Here is a 12,033-nt window from a genome sequence, read left to right as displayed (position 1 = left end):
CCTCACACTCTCTCTCTCTCTCCCTCCTCACACTCTCTCTCTCTCTCCCTCCTCACACTCTCTCTCTCTCTCTCCCTCCTCACACTCTCTCTCTCTCTCTCCCTCCTCACATTCCCTCTCCTCCCAAAACTCACTCTCTCTCACACACACAGTCTCCAATCACTCACTTACTCAAGACGCCAGTGGGCTCAGCTCTCTCCTTTTTGCCCAGGCCCCACTCCTCAGCCCCCTCTGATCTTTGGCCCCCTGGCTCTCAGACCCCCTGCTCCTTGACCCCTTAACTTCTCGATCCCTGGACATTGCCTTCCTGCTCCTTGGCTGCCTGGATATCGCCGTCCCTCCCCCCGGCTGCCCAGACCTCACATTCCTGCTGCTCGGCTGCCTGGACCTCTTCTTCCTGCTCCCTGGCTGCCTGGGCCTCGCCTTCCTGCTCCCTGGCTGCCTGGGCCTCGCCTTCCTGCTCCCTGGCTGCCTGGGCCTCGCCTTCCTGCTCCTCGGCTGCCTGGGCCTCGCCTTCCTGCTCCTCGGCTGCCTGGGCCTCGCCTTCCTGCTCCTCGGCTGCCTGGGCCTCGCCTTCCTGCTCCTCGGCTGCCTGGGCCTCGCCTTCCTGCTCCTCGGCTGCCTGGGCCTCGCCTTCCTGCTCCCCGGCTGCCTGGGCCTCGCCTTCCTGCTCCTCGGCTTCCCCTGGCCCCAAACTCACTGCAGCTGATGATCGCTGCACCTCCAATCACAGGTTGTTTCTCTTCCAGATTAGCTGAGTGAGCCTGTCAGCAGCAAAGGTGGAAGAGAAATAACCTGTGATTGGAGGAGCAGCTCCATGCAGAATCTTCCATTCAAACTTACCTGTTTGACAGGCCTTTTGAAAACTGGCTCCAGAAGCCGCATAGAGAGGCTTTGCAGGACACATCCAGCCCATGGGCCGTAGGTTGGACAAGCCTGCTTTAAAATGTCATCCCTGTGGAATATCCTATGTAAACCTTCTGACATACCTTCTCCTTTAAGTCCCTCTTAAAAACCAACATCTTTGACCAAGAATGTGGTCAACCCAATTAACAGCTCCTTCTGTTGCTCTGTGTCCATTTTCATCTGATTATGCATCTGTATAGCATTGTGCCATCATATGTCAAAGGCGCAATAGAAATGTATGCTGTTGTTATTAGCACTGAGAGGAGTTGGGGTGTTCTATAAAAATAGAAGCAAGTCCTATTTTTTGGGAACATGTAAGTAGGGGCCCTGAGAATATTTGGGATGGGTCCAAGTGTCTGCAAGTGTGGGGAAAAATCTTGGGATCAGGTAGCATGGTACTATGGTGTAGGATTGAGCACAGAGTGAAATTTCGGGGGGGGTGGGGGAAATCAAGTCTTGGGTGAGGGGGCTTGGGATCTCCAGTTTGGAACAATTGTCAGAACTACAGACTAGCTGTATTGTGGGGCAAGATGTAGAAGCCTTGTGTGGAGGATGACTCAGGAGAATGCGACCCAAACTGCTCTTGGCCTCTTTTAAAACATCAAGCACCATGCTCCTCAGTCAGCCCTTTCCCTGATCCACCCAAAATCTCTTTTGCAGCCCTATCAACACGTCCTCAACAATCAGACAGCTCCTGATTCTGCCTTATTGCATTGCTTGATACTTTTGCATAAAATCAATGTTTCATTTTTAGTACAGAAATTTGTCAACCAGGAATATTTGCAGGTATAAATTACATTGTTCAGTGTAGGTAATGAGGTAGCAAAACAAATCTCTACAGTAACTGTACCTAGTTCTTCGCATTTATCTGCCACAGTTTGACCAGCAGCATCTAAAACTGCCTTGGAAACACCTGAAATGAAATTCATAAATTAATTTACAGCAGCATAAAACAATTCCTTATTTTATAACTGATCATTAATTGACCCAAGCACCAATCATACTTGGTACTACACAACAAAATGGGCACAGATGATATGTTTTTATAAAACCAAATCAACAGTGTCTCTGCTAGTAAATAGGATGTATCATAAATGTAAGTTCTTCTTTCTTTCAATTGTATCCTTTTTTTATGCTAATGCTATGATAATTTAATGGTTGCAACTGCCTTGCTGGTCAAACACTATGACCAAATTTTGTTCTTGGCAGAGAACGAATAACACTCATTGTTCACCTGACAGTTGTCCACTGACTTTTTGTCAGTGGACATTTCCACTAATTCGGTTGTTTGTTTCAGTGTTTCTTTCTTTCAAGGATCTCCACCACCTCTGAACAGGCCAAAAAACAGCAAGGCTCTTCAACCTTTTGGATAGTGGTATCTTAACTGAGGCACACAGAGTCCAAACCATGAGGAATAAACCAGGGTCTATAAATTGGGTTTAAATCATGTACAAAATTGAAGTACAGATTGGAAATATAGATGGAACTTTTGGAGAGAGATTAAATTGACAGAAAAATAGAATTTAAAAAATCTCTAACAATACTTTTCTTCCAAGGGAATGAGACCTCACACTTCTAAAATTAATTTTCCAGGGGTAGAGAAGTTGTTCAGCAGTAATTATCATTTATTAAAATTTCACTTATTCCTGAATGCATTAGCTCTAACTTTTTCAGCTGTCCTAAATGTGCAATTAATGGATAAATATCTCAAGTTTATGCCATTACATTAACTTCAATATCAAGTCAATCAGTGAAGACTGTAACACGACACCCTTTGGAGCAGCAGGTTATCTCAGACAGCAAATTCTGGATTTCCACATTTAACTATGCATGTGTGGCCACCAGAAATAACTGTCAGCTTCAACCTATGGTAATGATGAGTGCCGAATTCCTCACCTATATTAGTACAATAAAATCCAAGGCACTCTCAGCTGCATAATATTTTGATGTATAAAATCCGTGCAGAAGTTAAAGATTAAGAAATATATTCCACATCTCCAAATCATTTTTGAACATTGTGCTTCAATACCTGCTTTTAGAGTGAACTTATTATTTGTTGAGTTGACAATGGCATCAGTGGTCTCCTTTGTTATATCTCCTGTTATTACTTGTAGCAAAATTGGCCCTACTTGAATTTCATCCTGGCCTACAACAGCTGAAGTAACTCTTCCAAATAAAGGTCCTGAAAAGGATAAAAATAAATAGAAGCACCAATATTAATGACGAGTCCATTATTATTTTCTTCTACAAAAAAGGAAAAGGAGCTGCAAGCATGAGATTATATTAACACAAGGACAAGGACAAGGACAGATATGATGCACATGATGGACAATGGGCCCAAGATCCTTGCAGAAAGCCAGTGGACCCCACAAAAAACAGCACAAACAGCTTAAAAGGCTTTTCTCTATGGGTTCAGCAGGTCTCCTGCCACAATTGCAACAGAACACTCTTAGAATTCCAGGGCTAACAGGTATTACTATAAAAATATAATTTAATGTTTAGAGGTGGTTGATTTCAAATTTGGTATTATGATGCAAGAATTCAACCATAGAATATTCAAAATTTGAATATAGAGCTAAGTATTAGACTAGAAGGAGACGGAGCAAAACATACTTAAAAATAGTATATGCTGAAAATCTGAAATATCTAAATCAGTTTTGGTACAACATTTTATATATATATATATATATATATATATGAGAGAGAGAGCAGAGAGAGTTAGGAAATAGTGATAGTTTAAGTAAGTTATATTGGTATTTGTGGGCGTTAGGAATGAATTTTAGCTTTAAGGTTTAAGTTTGATTTGTATTTCTATGTGTTAAGAAAAGGCCAAGTTGAGTTTCAGTTTCACTTCAAAAGGTGCCTGCATTTCTAATGAGTGTTTACAACTGTAAGAGGAGTTAAGCAAACATGAGTAGAAAAATTGTGCTGCTGCCTAGCAACAGGGGTCCAGAAAGGCAGGTCCCTCCCATAGACACACATTAGAAACTGCAGTTTTGAGTTCAGTTTTGAAGATAGCTGCCAGGCAGAAGCAGCCTAGAAGGGGCAGATAGCCAGTCCCAAGGGAAAGTTGGTTGAAAGTAGGTGCCAGGGAGAGACTGGAGCAAAGGAGACAGCCAGTCCCAAGGTAAAGAAGAAAGTCCCCAAATCCAAGGAAGTGGAATGGGAGAAAGTCCCAAGCAGACCTTCTAGTCAAAGAAAGGACAGGATCCTGGAAAAGGTCCTGTTAAATGAAGTTGAGAGTGAAGGGCAGAGAAAGACTCCAAACTTCAAGCTTAAAGCTCCAAGCTGCAGGAAGCTGAGTCAAAGCAATATAAAGGCTTGTGAGAAGTCAAAAGGTCAAAAGATGCAACCAAAGGTCTGTGCCTCTTTGCTATGGGCATGTGAAACAAAAGGAGAGTTTGAAACCCTGGAGGTGAACCCTTGTGGAAGGCATCTGAGAGAAAGTGTCAGTTTGGGAGAAGATTCCAAGGCGTCTTCTTGTAAAGTGGAGATTGGAAATCCTTATGCGAAAGACAGAGTTCAGTAAGCTCACTGATAGTAATACTGGTTAGCTCACAGTATAACAGGCATCTGGGGGAAGTTGAGGAGAGATCCATTGCATCTGTCTGGGGTGGTCTGTCACTTGGTTTCAGAGTGTGGTGTGTCTGACCACAGGTCACCAATTGGTTTACATGGACTGTGCACTTACTGTGAACATTAGAGTATAAGATAACTTTTGTAACTTGTGTTATCCTTACAAATCTGTATATATCTGTAAAGGTACAGCGGTGAGTGAAGGAATATTATAATATAGTTCATATTTTCTTGTTTAATAAATGTTTTATGCTTTTATTAAAAGTTCCTTAGCTGACTCTGGTGACTCTATTCAGTAACCCCTCTCCACATACCTAAACAAACAAAATAAAAGTTAGGATCTATCAAGCTGGGTTCCACCCTGGGATCAGGCTTGTTCAGTGGTAATCTCAGCTGGGGATCATAACAATATATAGGTATAATATAAACATTAACACGCTGAATCACTTCAAATAAAGTATCAGTAAAAATGAATTTGACTTGAAAATCCAACTACATGGAAGGAAGCACAGAAATGTACTCAGGTTTCCTGAAATAAAAATAGTGGAATACTTAATCCTTCTTTAGAAAGTACAGGAAGGATGCAATAGACATTTGTATCTTTAATTAGACTATACTTGGATCAAATAATCTCTGGAGGTTGGAAGGGAGCATTGAGCTAAGAAATGATTCATTCATCCTCAGTGTGTAAATCAATTTGAATCAGTATTTGAAACAAATAATCACCTACCTGTGGGTCTCTGCTGCGCAGCAAGATGGGTTCTTTTCGGCTGAGAAAGAAAAGTTTTTTCGAATTCACGAGACATTGCCTAAGCAACAAAATATTGTTAAGGTTGAGAACAGTGGAGCCAACTTTTGAAACAATTATCATAAGAAAGAAAACAACCTTGCATTGCCAGCATGTTTCAGTATTTTCACAGAAATAAAATCATAATTATTGGAACAGATTAAAATTAATGAACAATGAAATAAATACTCAATGAAATAATAAAATTTTATTATAATGTAGAGTAATGATAAACAAAAGCAAATTACTGTGCATGCTGGAAATCTAAAATAAAAACAGAAAATGGAAAACCACTCAGCATTTCAGGGGGAAACTATGCACAGGAAAAATTCATGGGCAGAATTTAATGCCTCCATGGGAGATGGGTTCAGAGACAGAGGCAGCCGTGTGATCAGGCAGGAGGGTGCAAGGTGGAGATCCCACCCTCAGTTGCCCTCCCACCTCTTTCCAGTTTAGTCCAAGATAAGAAATTCCCAAGATGGTCTTGTTGCCTGGAGGCCAACTGATGCCCTTATCTGGCCACTTAAGGACCCCAGCCTGCCTCAGCTGGTACTTAACCAGCAAGTAGCAGGGGTCCTTATATGCTGGCACATGTGCCTGCTGCCTGGTGGTCGGGTGGGGCCTCTTCTACTTGGGCAGCCCATGTCCAATAGAGAAACCCACTAGAGGTATGGACCACCCGTGGGTGAAGAACCTGCCTAAATACAAACCCACTCCCCCAGGCTCGCTCAGCACTCCATGCCTTGCGCTTGCACAGGACATTGTGATGTATCCAACAATACAGCACTACTTTAGTAATATACTGGAGGTCTAGTCTAGATCACCTACTGAAAGCTTGGGGCTGGATTTTCATGGAATTGAGAAAACTTTGTGGATCTTTAAAAATGGCAGATGGGATCAGGACGTGGAGGCCCCTCCTCCATTTCCAACAGATCCAGGGGTATGATCCCCCAGGAAAGGGGAAGGGTGTGAATCACACAGGAGAGAAACCCAAACTCTGCGGGCCATTTGAACTCATTGCTGACTTTGAACAGAACCCACTTTGGCTGTTGCAAATGTGTTAAGCAGCATTGTGGGAGTCACAAATTCATGGAGTAGTCACAAACACTCTTGAAGGGCGGATGAGGTCTGTTTAAATGTTATGATCTGAAGTTTTTTAAATCTTCCACTCATTAAGTTGTAGAAAACAATTGGTTGATGTTTCCAGTGACTGACAACTTAAAGAGAATTAAAGGATTAGCTGTTTTTGATGGGAGGAATGAAGAGAAGTTTGTTTTTATAAGATATTAACTAGGAAAGATTTAAAAGATTTGAATGGGTTTCATGAACAGGAGTTTTTTTTCACTATCAAGTATATAGAGTGAGAGCTCTCTTCTAAGTTTATTTTATCTCTGCATGGCTCCTGAGGTCTGTCCATGGTGGATTCTGGGAGAGTTGGCATGGAGGTGGAATGGGGTGTGGGTGAAGGGATGAGGACTAGGGGGCCAACTGCTTACATTACAACTGGGACCACATTCCAGAGAACTGAGCTGGGCCTTCTAACTAGCCTGCCTTGGCATTTGCCCACCCCTGTTGCCACCTAGAATCTGCTTCCAGGGTCAGCGGGCCTGACTCTATCCCACATCTGCACCCCTGGAGCAAAGATTGTGTGTGACCGGGTGTTTTAAGCTGAGGCAGGTCTGCTGATTCGGGAAATTTTCTGACTTGAGCTAACCATCTTGGTAGTGAAAATCCAGCCCTTGATGCGGGACTTTCTTTTGGTCCAGAAGCTAAAGTGCTACCAACAAGACAAACTGAGATACAAGATGGGAGTAAATTTAACATATAAGGGAAATCCAGCAAGGACTGACAACGCTGAAGAGTGGAAAGCGTAGCTGTATATATTAAGGATAAAATTGAAATCTAGGAAGCTTATTTAATGCTGACACACATTTTAACCTGCAACCTGCAGGTGTATTTCACATTGGAGGCACATGAGGCAGAACCAAGAGGACAGAATATCTGATAGGAGACATTATTTTGCCAGTTCAGTATTTTAGATGATGTCCACCTAGAGGAATGCAAGAAACACCAGTACAGATATCACAGAATCAAGTCCCAGCCCAAATTCTGTTCTGATAGCCCCATGTGGCACTCAGGAACTTTGGGGTCTTAGTCTCCAAGATAGATGAATAAAATAATTCATGTAAAGAGACAATAAAAGAAGGGAGGAACGCGGAAAGGACTATAGGAATATTCTGGAACAGCTTAAAAGAGACATCAGAGCTCAAGAGATGAAGTATCAATACATTGCAGTAAAAGAGTAGCTACAGAGCAAATTAGAATTTTATTGGTTAATTGGAACTGAAGATAAAGTAAAGGGTACAACTCTAAAGGGCAGGAGCAAAGGGGCTTGGGTGCATATATGCATAAGTGACTGAAGGTTGCAGGACAGGTTGAGAGAGCGGTTAATAAAGTACACAGTATCGTAGGCTTTATTAATAGGGGCAGAGAATACAAGAGCAAGGAGGTTATGTTAAACTTGTATAAGATACTGGTTTAGCCTCAGCTGGAGTACTGTGTCCAGTTCTGGGTGCCACACTTTAGGAAGGATATGAGAGCATTGCAGAAAAGATTCATGAGAATGGTTCCAGGGATGAGGAACTTCAGATATGAAGGCAAATTGGAGAAGTTAGGACTACCTTCCTTGGAGAAAAGAAGGTTGAGAGGATATTTGATAGAGGTATTCAGAATCATGAGAGGTCTGAACAGAATAGATAGGGAGAAACTGTTCCCACTCATGAAAGGATTGAGAATGAGAGGGCACAGATTTAAAGTAATTAACAAAAGAAACAAAAGCCACATGAGAAAATACTTTTTCACATGTGAGTAGCTAAGGTCTGGAATGCACTGTGCAAGACTGTGGTGGAGGCAGATTCAATCAAAGCATTCAGATAGGAATTAAACTGTTATCTGAAGAGGAAGAATGTGCATGGCTACGGGGAAAAGGTGGGAGAATGGCACTAAGTGAATTGGTCATTTGGAGAGCTGGTGTAGACATGAGCTGAATGGCTTCCTTCTGTGCTGTAACAATTATGTGAAAATGCGCTATTAGAACAATGCTTTAAATGTGGGATATCTGAATTTTGAAGTAAGTTTGGCAGTGATATTTAATAAGCTAAAGAGGTTTAAGGCCAACAAATTCAATGAGATGGATGGCATACATTCTAGGACTCTGAAGGAGAACAGGGAGGAAATGTGAGTACTGTCTATTATCCTGAAGGGACCAATGGACCCTGGCAAAATTTTGCAGCAATGAAAGCAAGAAAACTTTGTACTTTGATTCAGAAGTTGGGAGGGGGCAAATCTGATTCCAGTAATTACAAACCAACTAAGCCTAACAGCAAAAATAAGTAAAATTCCAATGCATAGTGTTCAGAAGTAGCTACCTAGATATAGCTTAAGAAACGGCCAGTATAGATTTGGAAGGGGAGATCCTACTGTACAAACCACCCTTGATTCCTTTGAATATGTAACACATAAGTTAGATAATGAAGTCTCTAAAATACAGATTGTTTGGGCTTTCAATACAGTACACTGGCTGTTAGTCAACCAATGCCTTGATTTTAAAATTCTCCATGTTTTCAAATTCTTCCATGGCCTTACCCCTCCCTGTTTCTATAACCTCCTCCAGCCCTACAATTGTCCTAGATATCGTCACCCCTCTAATTATTACCTCCGAGCATCCCCAATCTTAATCACTGCCCCACTGGTGACAGTGCCTTCATTTGCCTAGGCCCGAATCTCAGGAATACCCTCCTTATGCCTCTTTGCCTCTCTACCTCACTTTCCTCCTTTAATACACTCCTTTAAAACAACCTCTTTGGCCAAGCTTTTGGTCATCTGACACAATGGGCAGAATTTTAATGGCTCCCAGGTGGCGGGCTGGGAGGCAGCCTGTAAAATAGCAAGGAGCCACGTCAGGATGGCTTTCCAACACTGTCCTGCCACTAGGAAAATTTCTCAGAGGCAGGTTGTGATGCCACTCCAAGGAGGGAGGCAGCCGATTTGCATACTTAAAGGCCCTACTAAGTGCCATTTTACAGAGCCACCAGCAATTTGCCAACAGCAGAGCAGCCCCCTGTTACATAGGGAGTCCACCAGCTTCATGGTGGCAGACTTCCTGTGGTGGTGTGGGGGTCCATCAGTACCGCAGGTGGCAAGTGCGGACTTGGAGCATGCTTTTTGCCACTCCTGTGAAGTGCACGGGATGTTTCATTACATCAAAGACACTGTGCGAATATAAGTCACTTTAGTTATTATATCATGGAACTGCATAACAAGTTGGTTAAAAATTAGGGAACCCAGAACACTTATCAGTAGTCGGGCACTTTTAGAGTGCAGGGAGGTGTTGCTTGCATTATTGTAATTTCTAATATATGGGAATAACTGACTATGGATGATAAACATCATAACTAGCTATCATATTTTCTGATCAGAGCATTAGGGACAAGGAAAGGGCAAAAGATTTATAACAAATTTAGATCAGTATTGCAATTGATCATACGAATAACAAATTAAATGTAACACTGTCACTGTCCACATTAGTCAAAATGTGAATCATAAGCATACCATGAGATGAGAGTTTTAGAAAGGAAATGGAATGGTGGTACATACATGACTTCCATTGCTGAGATCACCCTCAGTTGTATTATATTAAATTTATATTCAGCTTCTCAGGTGCTGAAGCAATCCATGCCAAGCTGCAGCAAGATTTGGGAAACATTCAGGCTATGGCTGATAAGTGACAAGTAACATTCATGCCACACAAGTGCCAGGCAATAACTATCTCCAATAAGAAAGTGTTTGATCACCTCCCGTTTACATTCAATGGCATTACCATTGTAAAATTCCCAACCATCAACATCTGGCAGTGGGGGAGGGGGTGAGGGTGGGGGTGGGTGGGGTCACCATTGATCCGAAATTTAATTGGACTGCCACATACAGCAGACCAGAGGCTAGATATTCCACATCAAATGATTCACCCCCAGATCGCAAATCCTTTCCAAAATCTACCAGGCACAGTGTAATGGAATACTCTCAGATCAGGAGTGTGATGAAATACTTTCCACTTGCCTGATGATTGCAGCTGCAATAACATTCAAGTGGGTCAACACTATCTAGGACAAAGCAACTCACTCAATTGGTACCCCGTCCACAACCTTAAATATGCACTCCCTCCCACCAGCACACAGTGGCTGCAGTATATACCATTTGCACAATGCACTGCAGCAACTTGTCCAGGCTTCTTCGATTGCATTTCCCAAACCTGCGACATCTATGATCTAGAAGTATAAGAGTAAATGGCACAAGGGAACACTACCACTTCCTAGGTCTCCTGCAAGTCACACATCATCCTGGCTTGGAAATGTAGCACCGTTCCTTCATTGCCCCTTGGTTAAAATCCTGGAAATGCCCCCCTAAAGCATTGTGGCTGTACCTACACCACATGGACTGCAGTGGTCATTCATGTACCACCTCCCATGGGCAATTAGGAATAGGCAACAAATGCTGCCCTTGCTAGCAAAACACACAATGCCTGAATTAATACAGCTATCCCTCATTTAGTAGTATGTTCCTAAAAAGCACCATGCTAAACGAACACATGCTAAACAAGTCACTTTCCCTAAGAAACCATGCAATAGGGTAGGTTATGTTCCTGATCTATAGTCTTTACTTTGGAAACTTATTGGCTACCATGGCCCAAAAATCCTCTTCACAGTATCTTTACAGTGCAGAAGGAGGCCATTTGGCCCATCGAGTCTGCACTCTTGGTCCCACTTCCCTGCCTTACTTCCATAACCTTGCACATTCTTTCTTTTCAGGTAGCAATCCAATTCCCCTTTGAATACCACAATCAAACCTACTTCCACCACCCTTTTAGGAAGTTTGTTCCAAATTCCAACCAGCTTCTGGGTGAAAAAATCTTTCCTCACATCACATTACTCCTTTTGCCAATTATTTTGAATCTGTGCCCTTTAGTTCTTGATGTTCTCTTGATGTTCTCTTTTTCCTGCCTTTCACCTCACACTTCTCTGTGTTGAACTTCATCTGCCACTTGTCTGCCGAATCCACCAAATGTCTAGGTCCTTTTGAAGTTCAAGACTTTCCTCATCACAGTTGACAATATTTCCAATCTTCATATCATCTGCAAATTTTGAAATCATGCCCTGCACACCATGGTCTAGGACATTAATGTATATCAGCAAGAGCAAGGGTCCCAACATTGACCCATGGGAACTCCACCACAAACCTTCCTCCAATCTGAAAAACAGCCATTTATCACTACTCTCTGTTTTCTCTTCTATCTTACTAACCTACTACCATTCTCCCACTCACTGCTTCCCACCACCCACCCACCACCTCTCTTGCTCCTTTCCCTCGCTGCTTCCCTCTCCCTCCCACTCACCACCTCTTCGACCCCCCCTCATTCCTTCCCACTCATTGTCCCTCTCCTGACCCTTCTCTCCCTCCCACTCACCACACCTCTCAAGACCCCCTCATTGCATCCCAATCGCCACCCCCTCCTGACCCCCTCACTCTCTCCTATTTGACAGTACCTCCCAACAACTTCACTCACGCCCATTCGCTGACCCTCTCCCGACCCTCTCACTCCTTCACATTCACTACCACCTCCTGATCCCCTCGCTCCCTCTCACTTGTTGCTACTCCTGATCCCCGCTTGCTCCCTTCCACTCGCCACCCTCTCAGGAACCCTTCACTCC

General features: G+C 42.9%; 1 protein-coding gene across 2 annotated transcripts in view; it reads right to left on the bottom strand.

Moving 5' to 3' along the window:
* parp14rs1 (poly(ADP-ribose) polymerase family member 14-related sequence 1) overlaps positions 1-12,033 on the bottom strand; it is a 50,305-nt gene that overhangs the window by 18,384 nt on the left and 19,888 nt on the right. For both annotated transcript variants that reach the window (XM_041201675.1, XM_041201674.1), the window contains exons 9-11: positions 5,213-5,291; positions 2,936-3,088; positions 1,757-1,819 (exon numbers count right to left, since the gene is read on the bottom strand). In XM_041201675.1, the coding sequence (XP_041057609.1) occupies positions 1,757-1,819; positions 2,936-3,088; positions 5,213-5,291 (295 nt within the window). The remainder of the gene's footprint in view (positions 1-1,756; positions 1,820-2,935; positions 3,089-5,212; positions 5,292-12,033) is intronic.

This window comes from Carcharodon carcharias, chromosome 12 (genome assembly GCF_017639515.1).
Source record: "Carcharodon carcharias isolate sCarCar2 chromosome 12, sCarCar2.pri, whole genome shotgun sequence".
Taxonomy (NCBI): Eukaryota; Metazoa; Chordata; class Chondrichthyes; order Lamniformes; family Lamnidae; genus Carcharodon; species Carcharodon carcharias.
Note: the sequence above shows the minus strand (reverse complement) of the source record. Positions and strands in the feature narration are given on the sequence as shown.